At 36.3% G+C, this 26,946-nt stretch overlaps 1 protein-coding gene across 1 annotated transcript in view; it reads right to left on the minus strand.

Moving 5' to 3' along the window:
- Positions 1-20,534: 20,534 nt before the first annotated feature.
- The window catches only part of LOC140170295 (uncharacterized), a 38,753-nt gene continuing 32,341 nt past the window's right edge, over positions 20,535-26,946 (minus strand). Inside the window, exon 3 of the mRNA XM_072193666.1 lies at positions 20,535-21,215. Within this exon, the coding sequence (XP_072049767.1) occupies positions 21,175-21,215 (41 nt within the window). The 3' untranslated portion in view covers positions 20,535-21,174. The remainder of the gene's footprint in view (positions 21,216-26,946) is intronic.

Genomic DNA, 26,946 nt, shown 5'->3' on the forward strand with positions numbered 1-26,946 from the left:
TGATTCTAGGGTTCAACTCCTGGGTATCAGATTCAAGCTAATCTCTTCTAATCTTGATTAGGTCTGTTGGTGGTCCTTTAAATTAAAGGGCTACAGGTTCAGAAGTCCTAGAAAGAGTATAATTATATGTACCAACACAAATTGAGAACACTCCCTACTTAAGGAACCCTTATAGGATTCTTTAATTGGTTTCGTTATTTTGCTGGCAATAATACATTATCATCATATACAATTGTACAGAATGGCAAATAATGTCAGTAACTGCATGTATCACAAATAAAGATGAATTATTTTTTGCAAATAAAACATTGTAATAAAGTACTTTTTGTGATCAAGTGTAATCATTTAATGAGTATACGGGTTGACGGGAGGAGGATGAGTTGGGAGGATGAGTTAGTGGTCTTCTCACTCGCTTCTCACCACTGTGGCCCGGGTTCAATTCCCCGTGCTGCTACATAGGAGTTTGGTTCGCTCCCCCATGTTTTCTCTGGGTGCTCCAATTTCCCTCTTACTTACTCTATACAGTAATTTCATGCTAATAGAAATCCAAACCTGCGACTTAAATGTGGACAAAATTTCACAAATTTGGCTTTTTTAAAGGATATATTAAAAAAACACCCAGAATATTCAGATCTTTTTGGAAAAAATGTACATCTTCAATATGAAAGGTCAAAATGTTCAATTGATCGTCGGCTTTTCATCCCATCTACATGCACTTTAAGTACATTTTATTAGATTTATAAATTTAAGTTCGAGGACTGTTAAATATCAAAAATGTCAATTTTTAATTATTTGCCATGAAATGTGTACTATATCGCGAATTTCAAAAAATCTAAATTATTTGGTACATGGTATCAGAAGGACATTCCTCGTTTTTAATATGCAGTTCGATATGTTTGATGTGCTCTCAGGTCCCACAAAAAATACGGCAAAACGTCGCTATCCAAGTCCTTAAAGATCAGTATTCGTTTGTGCATATGGACTTCACATTTCAGAGCGGTAGCGTTAGTTTACCAACTACATGAAAAAAAACCATTAATTTTCTTATAAATGAAGAATTGAACTTTTGTTCACAACACATAAAGTTGCTCACCTGAAATTTTCGGTTGTTATTACTACAACCTTCGTCAGCAGAATGATCCAGTTCGTTGATCGATTTGACGACTCTTGACTTGTGACGTCAGAACTGGATCGTACACTCTTGATAAGTTGTAGCGCCCCCCCACCCGTCCTTATTCAGAGAAGGTTGGTTGGCCCGGATGTGGATGGCCTCTTTGACTCCTCTTTCGAAGTACCGAGGTTCTCTGTCGAGGATCTGCACTTTCTCTAGGTCCACGTGCTGTCCTGAGGACTCTATGTGTATATGCTGAGATACCTCGGACGAAGTAGAGCTGGGCCGCCTATGCTCACGGAACCGTGTTTTTAGAGTCTCTCCTATGTATGATTCCGAGCAGGGGCCCCGGGTGGTCTGACCCTGGCAAGGAATCAGATATACGGGACCCGTGCATGACGTCCTTTTTTTCCGTTTTGTCCTTAGGCGCAACTAACAGTTGACGCAGTGTGCGCGTTGGCTTAAAACACACTCTTATGCCATATGAGTTGTAAATGCGTTTTAAGGCATCGGAGATGCGTTTGACATAAGGGATAACGACTTGTCCTTTGTTGGTGTTCGTACTGTCCTTCGGTGGTTTACTTGTGTCATTTGGTTTGTTTAGCCTGTCAAAATTATACTGTTTATACAGCCTGTCAAATGCCCACTTGGGGGTACCCACACTTAGAGAGGGCTTCAGTGATGTGCAACTTCTCTTCGTCACAATCTACCGGATTTTCATCGCGCAGAGATAGTTATATCCGATCCGGTAGATTGTGACGAAGAGAAGTTGCACATCACTGAAGCCCTCTCTAAGTGTGGGTACCCCCAAGTGGGCATTTGACAGGCTGTATAAACAGTATAATTTTGAGTTCAACAGAATGCGTTCATGATTAATAATAACATATTTTTATTTATCAAAATTCGACTATGGTATAGTCTAGCTTGCGGTGAACTTACGTTCGTTGGTAATCTGGACATGGCATTCAAGGAATGCGAGTTTGTTGTGCGTGCATGTCTCTTTTTTAATTTAATATTGTCGCTAATATTCAGTAAACAAAGTTCGTTGTATCTAATCCAGAAATGGCACTTGTGTACGTTTCAGAACACTTTTGCCTTTGTCAACACTTGATCATGAGTTATTCCTACTGGCAGGGATTCTTTTCTACCTGTTCTGGTAGCCACTGTACTGTTGACCTTCTCAACTTCCTTTCTGTGTTCCTGAAGCCGTGTACCAAACTTTCTCCCAGTTTCCCGATGTAAGATAGATCACAGTTCATGCAGGGGATCTTGTAAACACCTAGGTACATTTGTTGGGGTCACGTTTGTCTTTCGGGTGAAGTAGTTCCTTGGAGTTTTTCCACGGATCCTGATGAATTTGTTCAACCATGTCTTAAATTCTGTTAATGTGCGAGAAGAAATTACCCTGTTCTTGTCTGTTTATGACAATTCGGTAACTTACATTTGAAATACTCACTCCTTTTGTGGAAGATATAGGTATAACTATATGCAGGGGGAGTATGGGCTTCAAAATAGTTAACTCTATCCAATATTCCGTTTGAAAGGTGTATAGCCGATTTAAAATAGAATAGCACAGTTGCCTTATAACCTTATATTAATGTTGATGTATGCAGCAAGTCTAATACACGTCACATTTGAACTTTAATGAAAGCATTACTGATATGTGACAATAAAATTAGTACAAGCCATTTACCCTGTATGGACCAAATGGTATGATCCCTAATGGTGTAGTTTAATAACCTCAATTTACTAACCATGGCGCAATATTTGTGACGTGTCATGTGAAAAGGAGACACTTTTGGGCAGGTACAATTTTTTTGATTTTTACGTATCTTAAATATAGAGATATTTAGCTCCAAAATGCTCCCCAATGAAATCGGACATTCCTAAGCGAAGATATTGAGGTTATGGTATTATAAAATTGAGATATCGGCCTTTAACAATATTGGTGACAATGTTTAGTGTAGGAATTACACCGACATCGCCCGGTTAATAATTACACTATACAGCAAGAGACACTGAAATGAATACACGGGATCGATACACGTGGATGTGCTATGCACGATTGATATTCAGACGATAAATCTTTGGATACCGGGTTTGAAAATGATGAATATCTCCCGTAAATGATTTCGTATAAAGAAACCAGATGTGGTTCCTTGCACTTGAATATATATTTTTAACAGATATGATAGTCGCTGGCTTGCGCTTTGAGATACTAGCTTGCGTCTTGAGTCAAAAACTGACAATAATTTTGATTTATATGTGCCGAATTATATAGTGCAGTGTATAGGCCAATCGTGAAGGTAGTCTAAAACCATATGACCTATGGTGTACCATGCTTGACTAACACACAGCGAGGACAGTAACGGGCTAATCGGGGCTATTGTCAGTAGCCTTAGTCAGATGTCCTTCGGCTCTTATGCGACACAAAACTATTAAACAGGTCGATATAAAATGGCTATGCGTGGCGGTGGATTTAACCTACCATGGCGATTTTTGCCGTGAAGATATCGGGGCGATGACACTGTGCGTAGCCAATGCTAACCATTGTCAATTATGATTCTAGGGTTCAACTCCTGGGTATCAGATTCAAGCTAATCTCTTCTAATCTTGATTAGGTCTGTTGGTGGTCCTTTAAATTAAAGGGCTACAGGTTCAGAAGTCCTAGAAAGAGTATAATTATATGTACCAACACAAATTGAGAACACTCCCTACTTAAGGAACCCTTATAGGATTCTTTAATTGGTTTCGTTATTTTGCTGGCAATAATACATTATCATCATATACAATTGTACAGAATGGCAAATAATGTCAGTAACTGCATGTATCACAAATAAAGATGAATTATTTTTTGCAAATAAAACATTGTAATAAAGTACTTTTTGTGATCAAGTGTAATCATTTAATGAGTATACGGGTTGACGGGAGGAGGATGAGTTGGGAGGATGAGTTAGTGGTCTTCTCACTCGCTTCTCACCACTGTGGCCCGGGTTCAATTCCCCGTGCTGCTACATAGGAGTTTGGTTCGCTCCCCCATGTTTTCTCTGGGTGCTCCAATTTCCCTCTTACTTACTCTATACAGTAATTTCATGCTAATAGAAATCCAAACCTGCGACTTAAATGTGGACAAAATTTCACAAATTTGGCTTTTTTAAAGGATATATTAAAAAAAACACCCAGAATATTCAGATCTTTTTGGAAAAAATGTACATCTTCAATATGAAAGGTCAAAATGTTCAATTGATCGTCGGCTTTTCATCCCATCTACATGCACTTTAAGTACATTTTATTAGATTTATAAATTTAAGTTCGAGGACTGTTAAATATCAAAAATGTCAATTTTTAATTATTTGCCATGAAATGTGTACTATATCGCGAATTTCAAAAATCTAAATTATTTGGTACATGGTATCAGAAGGACATTCCTCGTTTTTAATATGCAGTTCGATATGTTTGATGTGCTCTCAGGTCCCACAAAAAATACGGCAAAACGTCGCTATCCAAGTCCTTAAAGATCAGTATTCGTTTGTGCATATGGACTTCACATTTCAGAGCGGTAGCGTTAGTTTACCAACTACATGAAAAAAAAACCATTAATTTTCTTATAAATGAAGAATTGAACTTTTGTTCACAACACATAAAGTTGCTCACCTGAAATTTTCGGTTGTTATTACTACAACCTTCGTCAGCAGAATGATCCAGTTCGTTGATCGATTTGACGACTCTTGACTTGTGACGTCAGAACTGGATCGTAGACTCTTGCTAAGTTGTAGCGCCCCCCCCCCCCACCCGTCCTTATTCAGAGAAGGTTGGTTGGCCCGGATGTGGATGGCCTCTTTGACTCCTCTTTCGAAGTACCGAGGTTCTCTGTCGAGGATCTGCACTTTCTCTAGGTCCACGTGCTGTCCTGAGGACTCTATGTGTATATGCTGAGATACCTCGGACGAAGTAGAGCTGGGCCGCCTATGCTCACGGAACCGTGTTTTTAGAGTCTCTCCTATGTATGATTCCGAGCAGGGGCCCCGGGTGGTCTGACCCTGGCAAGGAATCAGATATACGTGACCCGTGCATGACGTCCTTTTTTTCCGTTTTGTCCTTAGGCGCAACTAACAGTTGACGCAGTGTGCGCGTTGGCTTAAAACACACTCTTATGCCATATGAGTTGTAAATGCGTTTTAAGGCATCGGAGATGCGTTTGACATAAGGGATAACGACTTGTCCTTTGTTGGTGTTCGTACTGTCCTTCGGTGGTTTACTTGTGTCATTTGGTTTGTTTAGCCTGTCAAAATTATACTGTTTATACAGCCTGTCAAATGCCCACTTGGGGGTACCCACACTTAGAGGGGCTTCAGTGATGTGCAACTTCTCTTCGTCACAATCTACCGGATTTTCATCGCGCAGAGATAGTTATATCCGATCCGGTAGATTGTGACGAAGAGAAGTTGCACATCACTGAAGCCCTCTCTAAGTGTGGGTACCCCCAAGTGGGCATTTGACAGGCTGTATAAACAGTATAATTTTGAGTTCAACAGAATGCGTTCATGATTAATAATAACATATTTTTATTTATCAAAATTCGACTATGGTATAGTCTAGCTTGCGGTGAACTTACGTTCGTTGGTAATCTGGACATGGCATTCAAGGAATGCGAGTTTGTTGTGCGTGCATGTCTCTTTTTTAATTTAATATTGTCGCTAATATTCAGTAAACAAAGTTCGTTGTATCTAATCCAGAAATGGCACTTGTGTACGTTTCAGAACACTTTTGCCTTTGTCAACACTTGATCATGAGTTATTCCTACTGGCAGGGATTCTTTTCTACCTGTTCTGGTAGCCACTGTACTGTTGACCTTCTCAACTTCCTTTCTGTGTTCCTGAAGCCGTGTACCAAACTTTCTCCCAGTTTCCCGATGTAAGATAGATCACAGTTCATGCAGGGGATCTTGTAAACACCTAGGTACATTTGTTGGGGTCACGTTTGTCTTTCGGGTGAAGTAGTTCCTTGGAGTTTTTCCACGGATCCTGATGAATTTGTTCAACCATGTCTTAAATTCTGTTAATGTGCGAGAAGAAATTACCCTGTTCTTGTCTGTTTATGACAACAAAGGTGTCATCTACCTAGCGTATCCATAGTCGTGGGAGTAAACCTTGGTATGTGTCTAGTGTATGCTGTTCAAACCATTCCATGACCAAGTTATCAATACAATCGAAAACTGTAAAAGCTCCTTTAACACCCAGACTATGCTTTACACTTGCATAGTTTCATGATGATATTAATAGTCTTTTTAACATTAATCATTTTAATATTGAATTTACGCGACGTGGCGTAAAAAAGTAACTCATCGCATCTATTCCTCTCATTAAATTATTCGGAAAGAATAAGACAGGTACTTTGAAACGGTGATATATTACAAAATGGACATGGGTGCTACCTACGACTCATTTACTTAATTACAAATGGGTTATTGCCCGGTTCCGGTTGAAATCCACACTACCCCTGTGGAAGATTTTTGGAAATATCTCCCACAGGGGGAGTATGTTTTACAAATGTAATTGGTCAGAGTTAATCATTTTGAGACCCATACTCCCCCTGTATTATGGCTTTACCTATATCTTCCACAACTGGAGTGAGTATTTTAAATGGAAGTTACCCAAATCGTCGGCTGTATTCCATAGTGGCGTATAGTGATTTTTGGTCATTTTTTTGAAAATTGGCACATATGATTTTAATGATGTTCTCTTTCATTTTTTCTAAGTCTCGTCAGTCATAATTAGCTAATTAATTAGTAATTAATTAATTAAATGTGGCGTATAGTTACAAAGTGACATTTTTGTATTCCATAGTGGCGTATCGACCATACGCCACTTTTTATACACATTTTATAATTATGAAATATCGGCAAAAATGAAAAACATCGTATGTCATAGTGGCGTACGCGTATCGGACCTATACGCCACTATGGAATACGAATGACGAAAAGTAACGCCATATGGATTACACGGCGACCGAGGTGGCGTACGGTTAACGTAAGGTTAGGGTATTGCGTTTTGTTCGTTTTCCATAGTGACGTATAGTTTTAATGTCAGTTTGCCAGCAATAGTATGTATTTATTTCTTTTGAAAAATATATAACAATAAAATCTATTTAGTTTACTACAGAAATTTCACATCATTTACAAAATATAATGAATGTCTGATTTACACAACTCGATTTTAAATTGGCATTTCTTCAAACCCGATTTTCTCGAAAAGGTGTTTATTCGCGGCGCCCCACTATACGCCACTATGGAATACGGACGACGAAATGTCCATTCTATTTGAAACTCATACTCCCTCTGTGGGAGTCTTTAGCTGAGGATTTTAAATGGAATAGTCCAATGATTCAGTAACGATCGACGAGTTGATATATGCATCGACGGAAATAGCGATTTTTTTTTTGTGCTACCCCATTTTGCTCAGATTGAAATTAAAACTATTATCTTGATAGTGAAAACTTACATTTTGTGGGCAAAACATCAAATTTTTTGTTGTTGTTGTGGAAGTGTTCTTGCCCCGGTTCTTGCTTTAAGTGAAAATGATATTTGCAACTGGACGTTATATGTCTTCAATCATTATGTTTGCTCTAGTAAAGTAATCAGGATGCAGTCAAAATAGTGAGCTATAGCTAACAATAACTAATGGGGTCAGTGGTGCTACTGACCTCGATATATAGCGCGGACGAATTTTGCATTGTTCCCTTATCAATTATTGGATCTGATGTCCCGGGCTGATATCATCGTATCCGCAAGAAAATGAAACCCGAACTCGCGCATATAATAACTTGTTTTACAATAAGCTTCATTTCTATATAAGCTTCATAATACGAGTAAAGAGCTTTTGTTAACGTAGATTCGTTGAAGAAGTATCGATTTGTTTTATCTTTTAACCTTGCTACAGTTGAATCCCGGATAAAGCCAAATTCAATACTATACTTGATTTAAGTTACTTTGAGTGTTTTTAGGTCTGCTCTCCAAAGTTAAAAATCAGTATCTGCAACTAATATTAGGGATGCCCACTCTCAATACAGTTTCCACTAGAACGATTTTTCATTTACTGTGTGCGTGCACTCACACACGTATTGTCTATGGAGAAACTGATCGATACAAGAAATCCCAGGCATGTTAAATGGCGTACATACTTGTTTTGATCCAAATGTAGGCCTATATCAGGGTGTTTCAAGAAATTCCTGATTCCACCAGAAAACATTCACCAAACTTTTTCCTGTTTGGTCAGTAAATAGAGAGGACCTTCCTGCATGAAGAGATCAACTTTTTTAATGAAAAATTTAATGAGATGAGAACTACAACAGGTTGAAGTGACACCATTCCGTGCATCAGGTGTTCAAACGCAATTATCTCCGAATTTGGAGTGAATCAGACAAGCAAACTTACATACTCATAAAATTTAACTATTTATGAAGACAAAATGTGTAGGATGTTAAGAAATTTAAGAATGTTTAAGCCTACCGCGGCCCATCTCAAATCATGCACTTCCCCGTGCACTTCTCACTACCATGTCCATTTCATAGGGAGTATAAAAACCGGGGACCATCATGGCTTCCATGCACACAGTGTATTGCTCAATGTAGTAAAGATAACCTTTGAGTTGGAGCAAATTTCTCAAAATTGGTAGTGATTAATGTTACCAAACTTATGCCATGATGAAATATAATAATTTTTGAAGATAAAATGTGCTGACCGTAAAAGATTGAACAATGTTTAAGACTACCGCCATTCATTTGAAATAATGCACTTATTGTTCATCTCCTCTATGGAGATATTTTCCATGGCGGCCATCTATGATCATGCTTGCGGTTTCACCAAACAAACCATGGGTTTTGAGGTCTTATATTTTTTGTTGTATGTCAACAAAATCGATTAAATTTTCAGGATGATCTTATTTTCATGTTGTTATAAGCAAATATAATGTTCCAGATAACGCTAGTTAATAAATACATTAAGAAAAAGTACCTTAAAATTACACTTTCTGTTAGTAATCCTTTTTGGACTTTAACTTTTAACATGTTCTAGCAGCCCTATATAAAACCGTAACACTCAAAAGGCCATATCTCTGGAATGAAACGTCCGATTAAGATTATTTAAACGCCAAAATGTTTCTTTCATCAATTCCCAGCCAATAAGTTAGGTCTGAATCAATTTAAAAGTACTTCAATTTTTAGTGGACATGCCTACTAATATACATATCGGATACCGTCTTTGTACTTAGGAGACTGTTGCTATGGAAACAGTCTGCCCACAAAGTAAATATACAGTAGGCATATCTTTAAGCAACAAATATATAGAAGATGTTGTGTTTTAATCTAGAAAGCAAATGTGCACTATATTATTACTTCCGGATACTGATCTTATGTGTGTCTTGTTCCTGAAAAATTTAAACTGTACAAATATATAATAATGGTATTGCCACCACCTGTTTCTTTGGAAAACATTTCCGCAAAAGTTTCAGACAGGGTCATCACTAGACCAGCCAGTCTGAATGGGGTGGGTGCTAGGATGTACGGCCTTTTTTGCCAACTGAAATTATGATTGTTAAATGATGCCGCCAAAAATCTGACAAGGATTTTTCGACAGAAACTTTATTTTAACCAAATTGCTATGTCTCATAAGTCAACAAACAATTAACCTTTCTGCGACGCATTTTTATAGCAATTTGCCAACAAGCACGTAGTTTTGCCAACAACGATAACAATTTACCGGCAAACTTATAAGAATACCCCACCCCTTTAGCAGCGGCCCTATTTTTTCAGATCTCACATTATGCGACGAACTAAAAAGAATACCAAGTGATTCAGTATAACCTACATTTAAATCCAAAAGATATTTTCACTTACCATGTCGAATTTGAGAGGAAATCTGTTTTCATATCACGGACGGCAGAGGAGTAATCCTGTTGATACAATTCACCTCTTCGGTAAGGCACCAGAACCACAGATGTTTGATCTTTGGTTCGAACGTCGATGCTGCTTCGATGCTTGTAATTGATGAACTATCAACTAAATAAGACTTACTGCTAAATCTGTAGAGGGCAATATCATTGCATGCACAGTTTTACATGTAATCACAATTAACGATAATCAATTAATTGATTTTATAAAAAAAAATAAGGATCGACCAAGTCAATCGAAAGATCATACTATTTTGCGTTTTAACCCTATGTACTTCACGTCAACGCCGGGACGTTGTCTTGCATTCGTTACGCTATAAAAGATGCTCGCACGCGGTGCAAAAGAAACCTCCTATCTGTACCCCTCAGAATGTCTTATATAAAACTTATTGACACCATAAAAATATACAAATGAGAAATTTGGTTAGATATTGTTATTGTTGAAGGTTGAAGGTTGTGGGTTTGAAAATATATAAATGTACACATCAATCTTAAACTATATAAATAACACTCGATAGATTGAAGGCAGGGCCTGAAGAATTGGAGAAATTAAGGGATAAATATTAAGGTTACCCTAATCCTTTATGATTAATAATTGTATGCCAATTAAATCAATTGAACGGAGCAGTCACGTATTGTAAATGTTAGTACTGACGTATAAGGAGAACGTAAGAAATCGTAAACTTGCTCAATACTTGCATACAGCAATTATTACATTACGATCCTTCCCACATAATCCGGAACATGATTAACGTCCCTACTTATGACAAATTTACCGCTTATACTGCAAGAATTATCAAATAATTATTTGAAATGACTTTTCCCTACCTATATTTGGCTGAAAAAGCTGCAGCCTAATATCATCTATATATAACTAGATAGCGGCCATCTTGAAAATGGTGGCCATCTCGACAATGACAGCCGTCTTGAAAATGGTACCCACCTTGATAACACAAGTTGCTGTTGCTTCTGTATGACCTTAATATGATTATGCATACATTATTTGTGTCACATTGTGATGGCCATTTTGATAAATGGTGGCCATCTTGAATTAAGTAGTTGCAGATTAAGAAGATGAATATTTGTTATGATCATAATGATGGTCTCATTTTAGTCCTTGTACATCCCTTTGATCTTCGACAATATCAATATTTGGCATTCAATGACATTTGGCGGCCATCTTGGATTTTAAAATGGCTGATGTGTTTTTATTGATACATGACCATCGAAAGATCCTAAATCCATTTTTTGTGCTTGTATTGACACTTTATCCACCCCCAACATTAAATTTCATCAACTATTATGGTCTTGTGCATTATAACTATCTCTGCCGATGCACTATGCTTTTGCATACATTATTATGTTTATGCTCGCATAAGCCTTACAATGTATAATCCATCATCAAATTACTAACTGTAGATTATCATAATGTATTTTACCAGTTATCAAAGACATTATAGAAATAATGATGATAAATGAGTATCATTATCTGTATTTAGACCTAATGGAAACACGTATGTGTACAAATGATTAGAAATTAGAAATTATTATAACGTTTATATTTCTAAATCTGAAATCGGTTGAAAAATGTAAACCTAAAATAAAGGTAATCAAAGGAGAACGTTAAAAGGCAACGAAGTACAAGCGGAGATAAAGTAAAGGCCGGCACATTATATAGCTCAAGACATTTTCGTTGCGGCATACGTCGCATTTTTCATTCTCCGTCATTTCCCGCTCAAAGAGTTTGATCAGGACTGCCCTTTAACTATTTTTTGGGGGTGGTCCTCTACTCGATTCTGTAGTTGCGTGTGTTTACCTTTCTTTTGCTTACTCTGTGAAATATTGATTTGTTTCGTTAAGGGGGTACTACACCCCTGGCCAATTTTGTACCTATTTTTGCATTTTTCTCAAAAATTATAGCGTATTAGTGACAGGTAAGATAGGTATATTATAGGGGCAAAGACTACAACTACTGCACTGAAAATTCAGCAACTCAAGGCAAGTAGTTATTGATTTATTGATCAAATATTGGTTTTCCTCATTTTTGACTGTAACTCCACAACTGTTGTCTGTGCTGAAATAAAATTTCCAGTGCAGTAGTTGTAGTCCTTGCCCCTATAACATCTTACTTGTCACCAATGCGCTATCATTTTTGAGAAAAATGCAAAAATAGGCACAAAATTGGGCAGGGGTGTAGTACCCCCTTAAAGAATCGGATAGCAACGTTTGCAAACATTTTGTGTGAGACCTAATAAGGGGTTGCTATCTATGTTCAAAACAGTGTGAAATACAATGCATTACCATTGATAACTGAGCACTCCGACGTATTAGCGATAAGAACATCAGGAAGAACCAACTTGCTGATTGCAGCTATATACAAACCTGTTGCAACAAGCTCAAGAGTATTCAATGATGAAATGAATGAGATAACAGCCCAGATTGAAAATCTAGAAACAGATTTTTAAAGTCCTTGTGCACATCAGACACACCAAATTGCATTCTGAATACAAGAAATGTCCTTCCGATATCAAATAATTCTGATTTTCTTTGTTCTTATATTTAATGGTCGTCGAAGTAAACTTAACAAATCTAATGGTAGCTGGGAGGAAAAACCGTGCATCATTTGAAAATTTTGACGTTTTGTATTGAATATTCAAATGATGGTCGGTTTTTTCTCCCAGTTTATTTAAGTACATTCGAGGACTGGTAAATTTCAAAAATATCAATTTCTAATAATTTGCCATAAAATTATATCGCGAATTTCAAAATAATCCAAATTATTTAATATCAAAAGGACACTCCTCGCATATTCAGAATGCAATTTGATGTGTCTGATGTGATCTCATGCTCCACAAAATATATTGTGCAAACGTTGCTATCCGATAAGTTAATCATGACAAGAGGTTTCTTTCTTTCGTATCTGATTCCCTTTCTTGAAACGTCAGCGAACTCTGTTTATATTAAAACATTTGTAATTTTATTTCATAAATGCCTTAAGCTAAAATGAAACTCGAGTTCCATAATAAATGTATTCATCAACTCATCAATTTTATTTCTACACTAATTACATCAAAATCAGACAAAATAGACAGAACATGTAAAATAAGAACAGGGTGGAAAGCACAAGATTACGTGTCAACAATGCACTTATTACATTGGTGTAAAATGAAAAGATAATTTCTGACTCTTAACTGACATTCGTAATTAATGTTTTGGCCTAGTTTTGATAGAAAAACCTCTGACATTATTTTATACAGGCTATATGATCTATCTTCCCGCCCACCATTAAGTAATTGCTATACACCGATAGCCTTCTCAGTGGTAGTACACAATGGGATTCTTAGAGAACAAGCGAACGGAATCATGTCTAATGTTTTGAGTAGATACCGACTCAGCTGGTATCCACTTCGATAAAATATTAGACCTATCTGTCGACTATCACACTGCAGAGGATAGCAAAAACATATATCAATTCATAATAACTTATTCTCATTCTTAGTCAGTTAAAAATTATTTAAATAACTAAATTTTTTTTTAGATAAATAAGTTACAGTTATGGCAACTCCTCTCCCTACATTGTCTACAAATTCAGTTGCGCGTACTGCGTGGCGTATTACTCACTATCGAGCTACATACGCGCAGCTAGTGCGCACCTCTCGATCAACCCTGAACCCCTGACAAATTCCTGTAGCCGGACGCGCGGCCTTCGTCCGTAGCTACAGCCCCACAGATGTAGATGTGTTGTATGTGTCCCTTTTCACAAAATATGACTTAACATAATTATATAGTCGTTGTGCGACAAGTGACTTGTCAATTGACTCATCAATGTCCAAAGTTGCAAAACACATTAACTATTGGTCAAAAATAATTCTAAAACGACCGAGTCTCCAATCTTCTGAAAGGGTTTACCCATCGAGAACTACGGTGTCTTTAGATTTGTATATTTCGTAAACACAAAATGAAAAATCGTCTGAATCTTCTTGGATATTTACTACATACCATAAAAAGAGGATGCTAGAATCACAAAAATACTCATATAAACACTGATTTGTTACCATAATATTTTTGTTATAATTTCACCATTTAAGAAGAAACTGCACATCAAAAACAAGTGTTAATTTGTTAACACTGTTTGAGTAACACTTTTTAAATATGTTAAACCGTTAATGTATTAACATATACCGTATGTTAAAATATTGACAATTGTGTGTTAAAATATAAACACAAATGTTAATATTTGAACACATAACGGTTTAACGTGATAAAAAAGGTGTTACACAAATAGTGTTAATCTATTAACACTTGTTTTGTGAGAGTGTTGTTAACGTATTAAAGCGTTTAAAAAAATTAACATCCTCATTTAATCATAGTATGAATGTGTTAATAAAAGTGTTAATATTTTAACACATTATTGTTAATATTTTAACACAAATGTTAATATTTTAACACGTTAACGGTTTAACGTGTTTAAAAAGTGTTACTCAAATAGTGTTAATCTATTAACACTTGTTTTTGCTGTGTAACTATTGCATGAACAATCTATTTACATTTCCCCCTATAGTTTATTACTCTTCAGCTGAATTTAAACTCAATCGCTGAGTACTATAACGAGGGAGTGGTTTTTAACCAATGAGCACCGTTTATTGTTTTGGGAAAAGCATACTACCTCACCCATTCATTGTGTATGGTGGAAATCCAACGGCATATCGTTCAGCGACGGAGTATGAGTTTAGCTTTGTGTTTATTTAGTATCTACGGGGCATTGCATCAAAAATTGCATCATATACTTATAAAAGCAGAACTTAATCACATCCACTTATGAATTACATTGCTGAAATAATAAACGAGAAGAATTAAACCATAATGGAACAATGATTAATGTAGACTGTATCTGTGCCGCGGTCTTATTTTCACAAAATAAAAATGTCAGTTTTCCGAATATGGTGAATCAATTTCACTAAATAAATGATAACACGGTATGGGGAATGTTCCCAGGAATACAATACTGAACACATATGATTGATGGTTAATCGCTGGCAATATAGGCCAATAAAATTAAATAATCACCCACCACTAATTGTAACAAAAAACAATTAATCACCATTCATTTCAGAAAAGTGTATTAAAGAACATATTAAAAGTCCCCAAAAGTCCAAGTAGTGGAACAGTACCTAATTTGTTGAAAATGTAAAAAAAAAAATTTGTTTTTTTGGCAACGATAATATTTTGAAACACTAACATTAGATGTTAGTCTTCGTTCCAGCCGCCTTGTTCTCCTTCGTGACGAAGGAGCACAATGCAGCATGGAACCGAGACTAGCAATATGTACGCACGTTTTGAACACTATATGAACGCACGGTACACGCAGCACGTATGGAACATTGCAATCTCACTTTGTCTCGTTTCAAGTTGAGAGTAACGCCATGTTGTATGTCTCAGTGGCAGTTTCGAATCGCACGCGTTAACCTAAAACGCGGGGCGTGCACTGTACAAATTCCCGGTTAACACTTTTTAAACACTTCAACGCGTTTATTTACGCACTTAACACGTTGAAGTAATAGGCGGCGTTGCTTACGATTGACACTGCGTGTTTACAATGGTATTTTGCATAACAATTATTAACACTACAATAAATTATGCTTATCTCAGCAATATGTTGGGTTAACCCGCGTGACTCAAAATTACCACTGCGTTACTCTCAACTTGAGACAAGACACACCATAGCAAATACTACCTTTGTGGAGGCAGATAATGTGAATGAGTCTATCCAAATTAAGAAGCAGCACATAATATCAAAGCATACACAGCGTTTTTGATTGGGAGAGTTATTATGATAAATTGAAAATAATATTTTATTAAACCGGAGATTGTGACGTAAAACTAGTAGATACATTTTATTGTCTCTATAAATACAGATCGATATTAATGCGTAATACAATTTCTTTGTACAAATTGATAATTTCCTTACTTATTCGTTGATAAAACAATATACATGTAAGGTAGTTTCATTATGACAATATCGGGGTTTAAAATATTATACCATTTAGCAGTTGAAATATACTTCATATTTTTATGGTTAAGAAAACAAATCAGTCATCAAATCTGTTTTTTCAACATGCTGCGCATTGTCTGAGTAATCGATAAACGCCAATACATCAATGCACCAAACTCAACCCAGAGAAGTTATCTAACTCTTCCCAGAATCCTTTGCAACATGATACATCACCTCATTTCATCAAGTGACATTCCTATTTCATTGTACAGGCTCCCTTTGTTTTCATTTTCAGAATAGATCGGTTAAACATAGGTCGATACTCGATAGTCAAGAAATAAACACATTTTGCAGATCTGGATGTGTTCTGTTCATTTTGGAGGGGTGCTGAATTTTGCCACTCATATCAATTTGTAAGCGCTCTTGAAGCAAAGTCAACCGTATGACAAAACAGGCGAAAAGCGGGTTTATAAGAGAATTGTTTTGTAGCCAAAACTTTCCATGTAAATGATTCATGTTGCACTAGATTGCAAATTAGTACAGAAAATTGAAATGGGAGTCATGCATTATGGGAAGTGTACGATACCTTCTCTGAACTCAACCCAAATACCCAAATACAAAGCATATCAAATTCCACTGAACCAATATTGTGCACAGTATAATTTCGCAGTCGTTTAGTTTTGATTAATGCTATCACATTAATAATATGATGTTTTAAAAGTTTCCAGAATTTATGATTTATTGCTGTTCTTAAACAAGATGTGGTGCAATTCATCAATATATAATTCATTAGGAAACGAATTTGGAGAAAACCTTCTGTTAATAAAATACCATGCTGAGCCACCAGCCTGGGTGACTCACGCTCCAGTAATTTCAGATGATTGAGCTCAGTAATACATCAAAGAATGTCTTCCAATTCATGAAAACAAATAGATAATGTATCGGATTAAAAGCTTAGAGGGAAGGTCTTGCTGCTCAGCGAGTGTTTGTAATTATCATAAGGTTTTCTCCTAATTCATTCTCTAATGTTCACCATATCCGGGGTTCCGCATTATTAATAACGGCATTTTACATATGAGTCCCCGTAATTGCAACCAATTATGGCTTTAAATTGATGATTGGATTAAATATAAATTATATGCCTCGTACTTATTTATCGTCGCATGTCATTAAAGCTCACATATGACATAGCATTACCGTCAGTGGCGGCACCAGTAATTTTTTCGGGTGGGGGGGGGCAGAGTTAATTTCAGAGGGGCAATATCGACAATTTTAATGCAAAATTGCTGCAAAAAGTCGTGATTTGGAGGTTGCCTCAAAAGTAGGAGGGGGAAAACTGGGGGGGGCAAGAATTTTTTTTAAATCTTTTGAGACAACACCAATTTTGTTCGTGTGCCATTTAATAAAGAATAATCTCCTTTTATATTACCTTGATTTCACTTGTTTCAGATTATTCCTATTAATGATTTACCACAAAAACAGAACCACACTTAAACAATTTGTGACCTGCTACCACAAAATGAGCGTAAAGTCGCAATTTGGTAGTTTCGAGACATCCTGGTTACTGCGTTGATGTTCTTAGTTTCACATGCACCTGTTCAAGCCAGTAGTATGTCTGTATGTCCTTTGTGAGTGGAGCGCAATGGGTATGATGGACCATTCATGTCTTGTACAGGTGGAGAACATCAACTCAATTAGCCATGATGTCTCGGAACTACCAAATTGCGACTTTACGCTCATTTCGTGGTAGCAGGTCACATGTTGGCTTTAAAATAGTGGATTATATTATAATTTTGGAACATTTCCAGAATTGAGTACCATCAATTTGGATCCGAACAGCAATAAATATGGAACAAAGGTTAAAATATGTATTTTGTAACTCTCTTGTATGTTCTGCATAACTCAATTTTAACAAAAAGTGAATTTATTCCCTTGCACTTCATTTTCCGATGCGAGATCAACACAATGTTATGATCCATTGTTCTACCGCAATCGTCACAGGAGCAGGTATGGTAAGCCTGTAGAAGACACAGGTGACATTCGATTCCTACAAAATCAACACTTTTATTGGAAATTGAGATCATTTTACCATTAATATAGTTTATAAATAAATACTGAAACTGGTAAATTTGACTGAAATATGAGCTGTGATACAACACTTCCAGTGGAATTATCTAATGCACTAAGACCGATAAGGTTTAGTTTATGAAACCATAGATGTTCACGGTCTATAAAATTTCAAATCAGATATTGTCTTAGGACTATAATGAACAGTTTCATGCTAGCCTGCGAATGAACTACCCTACGTATAATTGCTGAGCACCATGTGAAAACACCATACAGCTATAAAGACTTCAAATCTGACGTTTGATTTTTTTTAAAAATTTTGTCATTAAAAAAAAAAAAGTATGATGATTTAAACTTTTTCTCAGATCGCGAGTAACAAGCAAAGAAAGTTTTTACCATGGATTACCATTATTACACAGTTAACTGTAACAATAAAATTTCATATTTACCATTAATTACAGTCATCGCTACAAAACCTTAAATATGTCCTGCTTCTACGAAATGAGCTTAAAGTCGCAATTTGGTAGTTTCGAGATGCCCTGGTTACAGCGTTGGTGTTCTTAGTTTCACGTGCACATGTTTAAGCCAGTAGTATGTCTGTATGTCCTTTGTGTTATGAGTGGTGCACAATGTGCATGATGGACCATTCATGAAGAATACTGTCTTGTACAGGTGGAGAACATCAACTCAATCAGCCATGATGTCTCGAAACTACCAACTTGCGACTTTACGCTCATTTCGTGGTAGCAGGGCACAAATTCTTAAATACAACTGCACGTCAAACCGGAAGTATTTTAGCAATAATTATTATGTAACAAACTACATTAAATTACACTCTATAATAGTTATCTTACAAATTCATATTGCAGCGACAAACATGTACCAATATTCGAGTAAAATTAAATATTCATTATACTACCCCTTACGTTACAGCTCCATTCAACAACTGGTCATATTTTACCAGCGTTTAAGGATTAAAAAAAAAGGTTGAGTAAAACACAAATTGAGCAACTACCTTTACCCGTTTAGCTAAATAAAAAAGTACTTGACAATATAAAAACACAACTACTTTTAGCATACGTAGCCTACATTTAAACTAGACATGAACAGAAAAATTGAAATAACATGAATTATGAAAGTGTTTTATTTTACATTAACATCAAAATTGTCTATATCTTATACTACTTTTTCTAATGAGGTTTTTTTTTTAGATCAACCTTGTTCCTACAAAAGGAAATTTTATAGAAATTGGGGCTAAATTTCTGTTGCTTGTATGTGATCTGGTACTTTTCGCAAAAGAATATGGAGCCAAGCATAAGTATATAAATCCAGTTTCGGATGCGAAAAAATGTCAGGCAAAATTATGCACAAATTCACTTTTATTGCTTATAGAAGCTTGCTGGTGTAGCTGACATTTCACTTCTTGTGCAGGACTAAGAGGTTCCACCTAATTCACATCCGTCAAATGAACTTCATCAAATATTCTTCGTGATATAAATGGTGTCTAAAACACCTTATAACATGTGCGCATGGATAATTAATTAAAGGTTAAACTTAAGTTTCTATACCATCTCATAGTGCCATAGATACCAGTCAGCCCGAGTACCTCATCCATTACTTTCTACATCATTTTTGAATTGAAATTAAAAATTCACAAATCACTGAAGAGTAGTCCTACAAGACAGAACTTTATTTCTGACTCTTTATAGCCACCTTAACTCCGAATGGCACGTGCAGAACGATAAGTAATGGAAATATGTGATGCGATCAAGTAAAATCAGTCGGAACTCGGAAATATTAAATTTTCAGTTTCTTATAGGATAGTAAAGTACATTTAAAAATATTTACAAAGCTGCATTTTGCAGAAACCCCATTGAAATTGAACAAGCAGTTCCAACGATATGAGCAATTAAAGAGTTTCCAAAACAAAAGGGAATAAGGGGAAAGATTTCCTTTGTTTGCCTATATCTCAAAATCAATGTATCCAAGTTCTGACTGATTTTGCTTGATCGCATCACATATGTGAAGCAGTTGGGTGGATACATTAGAATCTACACGTCGCTGAGCGACGAGCGATTGACCTTTGACCAATGGGTCACGCGCTTTTTGTAGCTTTAGTAAAAGCGCGATACCTCATTTGTCAAAACCGATTGCTTATCGCTCGGCGATATGGAATATAAATTCAGCTTTATAGTGTATGTGTATGCTATATCAGCGCTCCCAAGTCAAAAAGAAGTAAATGTAATGGAATAGCATTGCAAATACTGTGTTGTTAAAGGAGGTAAGTGTTTTGAAATAAATTTATCTTAAAGGGCATGTCTATTGCAAAAACAAGTTTAACTCCATTCAAAGAAAATAATGATTACATTACAAGTTGACACTTGTTGCAATTTTTTTATTCGTATTTCATAAAAAAAAAACCAATTGTGTTGATAAAATGCTGGTTCGTACGGTCCTTTTCAGCGTTCAAGCAAAATTTTGAGTTCCAATGCAACAGACTGATGACGTATATTTAAAAGTATGTAGAAGTCTCCTGCGTAGCCAGTTTGGTTACGCGTGATGTAATAATTATTTTCTTTGAATGGGGTTAAACTTGTTTTTAGACATGTCCTTATAATTAACACAGCAAACACAGTGTTTTACCTGATAATATCACTTCTTGCTTATTGGTCTACACTCTAAGCTGCTTTTAATACTTTATTATTGTACGGAATGTGCAATAATTATGAGCCCGAGGTAAAATTTTCCAAACTACATGCCAAAACTTGCTTGCGTTCCCTCTCGGCCTGCTAAAGAAATCAGTCCCCTTCTTGTATCATACGAGCGTTACCATTGGTTGCGAACAGGAATTTTTGGCACAATTGAACGTACTTCTTTTGACATGTCAAAAAGTCCACCCCTACCTTTAAATTCGCCAAAACATTCTTGCCCTCCCCCAATTATACCCTCCCCAGGGCTCATAATTATTGCACAGCCCCTAACCACAAATGTTTCATTGAAACAAGACATATAAAATTTGGTCTTTATAGTCCATAAAAGTGAGCACTTGAAATGAGAGGCTAGTATTTGACGTACCCTGGATTCACGAATGGGTTGGATTCTGGAAGAAACAAGAAAAAGATGGATACAAAGGTTATTAGTGATTATTATGTATCGTTAAATAAGATGAATATATGTATGAATCAGTTATGTTGAGAGCTACGTGATACAGTGGTTAATGTCCTTAACTAAAGTCTGCACAAAAAGTAACTCAGCTGTTATATATACGCCTATAGATTCAGAACTAATAATTGTTTTCACAATATTTCAACATAAAAAGAAGGATGATTCATTTACGCGCATTTTGATACCCCGTTTGTCCAATTTGTTTCATTATTGACAATACAGCAGTGTTTTGAAAGAAAAATACCCCAATTTAAAAGTTGCAGTTATTTGTATTGATTTGAAGTAAGCGCAAAGATAATGGTGGGCTTTACGTGTTTACAGTGCTGGTATTATAACCATTGATCGCTGTAGAGTGCAACTTTTAAATTGGGGTATTTTTCTGTAAAAGCACTACTGGGTTGTTAATATTGAACGACATTTGACGAATAGGGTATCAAAATGCGTGTAAATAAATCATCCTTTTCTCTATGTTAAAATATTGTGAAAACAAGTATTTGTTCTGAATCTATAGGCGTATTTATAACAGCTGAGTTATTTTTTGTGCAGACTTTATATAAATACGCAGGGCGGCTTACAACGGTCTAGTCGAGTTGCCTAGATTTTAATTAGAAAACTGAGTGTCTGGTAGTTACAAAACAGAAGGATGTTCCTATCTGAAACAAGTTGATGGGTTTAGCTATCTGGGAAGCTGGATCATATCAGATGGGAGGTGTGACAGAGAAATCAACAGGAGAATTCTCGCTATTCGCAATAAGGGCGCCGCCAGCGGTTTGCGATGTAATCGTGATGTATCATGGGAAAATCGTGATGTATCATGGGAAAAGGTCGACATCAAGTCCGCGCAATACGAATATTACCATGCTATTACATAGGAACATGTGACAATATTTTTTAGTTTGTCAATATGACGGTATTACACGCAAATCGATAGAGAAAAAATTAATTGTGCACATTTCAAATCACATTATTAAGTATTATTGAGTATCGATTCGCGTGTAACACCTATGTAATAGCATGGTAATATTCGTATTGCGCGGACTTGGATGTCGACCTTTTCCCATGATACATCACGATTACATCGCAAACCGCTGGCGGCGCCCTTATTGCGAATAGCGAGAATTGCAATGGCAAAAGAGAATGTCTTAGATTGCTATGTACTATCAATTCTGAAGTATGGTTCCGAGAGCTGGTTAGTTTCAAAGGCAATGGAAGATCGATTGCAAGCAACTAGAATGTGGTTCCTCAGAATGTTGAGGATCCCTTGGACTAGTCACACCACAAATAAAACAGTATTGCATAGAGCTGGCAGTCAACGGATGCTCCTGAAGAAGATCCGGAAACTGCAACTTGATTTCCTAGGCCACTGTATGAGAAAAGAAGATCTGGAGTGTTTGTTTCTTACGGGGGAGATTAAAGGAAGGAGAGACAGAAGGCGCCAGAGGACAACATATCTTCAGAGTATCGCAGCATGGACGGGTGTGGATAACATCAAGCTGTTGAGATTGGCAAAGAACAGAATGGATTGGTATTCCATGGTCGCCCACGTCACTGGATATGGCACATTAGTGAAATAAGACTGAACACGACCTAATAAGGTTTTAATTTCACATCTAGCCAATGTTGGAGGAGTCTCTCTGTTCGGAAACTTATAGCGCTTTATATTTAGAAAAACTGTCGTTTTCTTTCTTTTTCATATGAAAATAAATCCGATTTTATTGATGTATTCTCCCCTTTAAGTTCTTCCATGATTTTTTGATATTTTTACGTTTTCACTGGGATCACTGAAAGAGCCTTTAATGTCGTTTTCATTTGGCTCCCTGTAGAACAAGCGAGGCAATTGTTGTATATTGCTTAGGTGAGCCAGGTAAAATAAGCTAATATTGAATAACACGATTGTCGTGTTGAACACCCGGGCAGTATAGGGGGAAATTAATGATCAACATTAGGTACGTTTCCCATTCACAGATACGCTGGACATAACAAATATAATATTAACTTTTTGAATTATATACACGCCAGATCAAATATATTCACTACATTATCTTTACTTGAAACACCAAGATGTACGATTTCTTTCAAATTTCAACTTGTTATTCTGTACTCAAAATGCTGAAATAATACTAGTGATAATGTCGGGAATGGTTTCTGTACATTTTGATCTGAAATAACAATATAAAGTAAAAGAAACCCTACCGCCCGGCCCTACCGGTTATTTTGGCCGTTTAACATGCCTTTAAAATAACAGGAGGACCACGGCATAAAGTAATAATTTCATGAATTATAACTTTATGTCGAACTTTACTCTATTGACATACAAACTCAATATATTTGGCTGATTCCATTTAGGTGCAAGTTGGGACATGTGTAAGCATCACAAATATGCCAAAAACTCAGTTTTGAAAAAAAAAACAATATCATATTATAAGATCGTACATTATGGCTTTAAAATCTTTAAATTTAACAACTTCTATCGCGATTGTGACATTATTATGATTCACTGGCTGGTAAGAGACGTAGAGGCGTTATTATCTCTCTGCTATGTCGTACATTATTCATATTGTTTTCCACGTGAACTTACGTTAATACCCTTGAGGATGTTGTGATATATGCTTGACATGATTGCATCTGCACTGAGCATCAACTCAAGCCAACCGTATAGACTCTTATTAAAGTGGTCCACTCTTGAAGCAATACTGACCAAAGTAAAGTTATTTCAAAAGTTGATTTATTGATGCGATCATGTCCATAATATTGTTTACACACTTACACGTACACTGATGATTGATGGATCTATTAAATATTATAGGTTTAAGCCTTTTAGTTATCCGTATCCATTTTTCTTTCTAGAGCGTGTAGTGATGGCAACAGAATATTTGTTCGGGGCATGAACGGGGAGAGGACAAAGTGAATTTCAAGGGAGGGGGGATATCAAAAATGTTGCCAAAAAAATTGCTTCAATTGGTTTGTTGTTTTAACATTCACAACATCCTCAAGAGGTTTGTTTTGTTCTACGTGTTTACTATACTCTCCGTGAGAAAAAAATACCTTTTCAGGTTCAAGTTTTTGTGCAGATGGTTCTTCAAGACCTCTCTGAATTATCATATGCATGTATTTGCATTTTGACGTGAGCCTAGCACGGTGTTTGACCAGTCCTTCAATTAGTTAAGATCATCCGGTATAGTATCACCTCCTGTCTTTCTGGACCCTGTTGGATAGCTTGGTATTGTCAGCGAACATGTCAGTTGTTGACATAGACAAAGAGGATTGGACCTAAGACCGACCCTTGCGGTACGCCGCTCATGACATCAGCACAATCTGACAATAAGGGGGTTATCCAGGTTTATTGGTTCTTTGAATGCTGTAAACATTTTATAGGGGCCTAGCTTTTTTTCAAGCTCCCTGTAAATTTCCTCTGTAGCTCCTAGTTTCAATCGTGTCTTTAAAAATGATACTAGCTATGCTTACGTATTTATACAGGTTTAGGGCAAGGAAATCACCAACAAAATGTGCATGTGGTTCTAATTAACAAAGTGGCATATCTATATGATCATCAACATTGATTTTTCATCATCATTAAGCTTTCTATATGTATACGCAGGCAAGCGAAGGTTGTTGAATTTAGAAGCCCTGAAATCACAGAAACCAGCCGTAAACCCAATACTAATGCCACAAGTTCCCCCCCCCCCCTTAACCCGTTACTACCTCAACGGATTCTAAAAACATACCTTAGTAGTCGCAGAAGATGCACGTTTTCTTGCCAGGGCAAATACAGTTAAATATTGAGAAATGTAAGCAAAAAATAGCTAGAAAAGTCTCCATGACGAATATCAGATCCATAGAATTCAGTGTTTCTATAGGTTAAATACCACTAATTATGTATTACACGTGTTTCAATGGGAAAATGCCTAATTTCGGGTGGAATTTTCTCATATTCAGAACTCTCACAGTTCAATGTCACCAATATCAGGTGAAACTATATGATTTAGATGCCAAATGAGCAAAAATTCAACATAGGTTGACCTGAGACTTTTCTTGTTTTAACGCACTGAACCGTAAACACCTTAAAATGACAGTGCGCCCTCGAAGCTGAAAGTTGCAATATGATAGGGCGACTATTTACTAAAAACCGAAGCCGTGCGTATGAACTTTGGTACAATTACATCAAAAATGTCATATAATGAGAGAAAATGTACCATTTTGAAGCATCAAACTCTAAAAAGTACTTTTTGGCTATATAACGTGATCAATTTCAGCGATTTTAATGCAGTCTTTTCGAATGCCATGAAAACAAATAGTTCCTCGTCGTACTTCAATGTATTGCCCAGGCCTATTAGTGGTCTTTAACCTATAATGCTGAATAAATTTGTATGACATCGCTTCCACTTGAATAAGAGAGGTCATGGATGTTTAATACACACAAAATAATTCTCCCCTATTACGTAATCGAATCCAACCATGCATCCCGGTAGACCAACTCAACTATTGATAAGTATACACCCACCAGTTCAGTGAGAGGGGTAATGAAGCAATCTTGGTTATAAAGTTGATAAGCTTTTAAAAATGTCACGACTATTTGTGTTGTTAACAAAACAAGTACAAGTTTTAATGTCACATTTTATAATTATTAAAAATCCAATTGATCTGCATAAATACTCCTCATTCCTACACATACAAAATAGTACTCCTATTTCCGTAATCAAACCCACCATACCAAGCTCAACTCTTTTCTATTTACTCGATACACCCACCAGATCCACTTAAAGCCATATTATAACATTTCCTGAGGAGAACGCCCTCAAAAAAAATTTAAATTCAGGTTTTTGCATGATTGTAATGTACTTTAGTAAACAAAGATTCTCTGCAAAAATCAAGACTTCAGGTGCTGTAGTTTTGTCAAAATCCGAGATTTTGAATAAATCGCCTGAATCAGCGTTTTATTATTACGATGGAAATATTAGTCGAACGCGTATTCGATGTCAATACACCCTATAAGAGCAGTTATAAACTTATTCTTGTATTACTAATACCACAACTAGTTGTTGACCTTTTAAATTAACATTAGTTTAACCCAAAAAGGGGTATACGGTAGATGCAACCCCTCTGTAGCGGTAAATCGCGCATTAACCATTGTTAACAAAGCGCCAAACGTCTCCACGTAATTATCAAACGTCCTTTGCGTCCATTTTAGCAAAATAAATTTGACTCCTATGATCCTACCGTCTTACCTGGGGCTAGATTAAGGTGTTAGCCCATTCAACATCAAGGATATGGGTGACTGTTGAGGTCCAAGTTCACATTTGTGTCCCTTTTGTAAGATATTTTATTATTATGGGCTTGAAACTTACTATAATAATATAATTGTGGTTTTGTTTTTTTCTTTTAAATCAGTGCCACTCATGGAGATCAGAGGAAAACGAATTATCTGAATATTTGGATTTGATTTTGAGAAAAAAACAGTGTAATTCTACAGTGTAAAACATTTTAATTCCTTCAGTTAGATTTACCTAGTTCATATGGTAAGTTTTACGTGCAAATGAGTGGGTTGAACTGTATTAGGTATGGCGATTAGCATTTCAGGAACTTCGTGGGGTTCATTTTAAATGCTGGACTTGGGTGGTTTTTTGAATCATATACAACGACAACAATGCTGGAATGAGATTACCACT

The sequence above is a fragment of the Amphiura filiformis genome, chromosome 14, assembly GCF_039555335.1.
Source record: "Amphiura filiformis chromosome 14, Afil_fr2py, whole genome shotgun sequence".
In the NCBI taxonomy this organism is placed as follows: Eukaryota; Metazoa; Echinodermata; class Ophiuroidea; order Amphilepidida; family Amphiuridae; genus Amphiura; species Amphiura filiformis.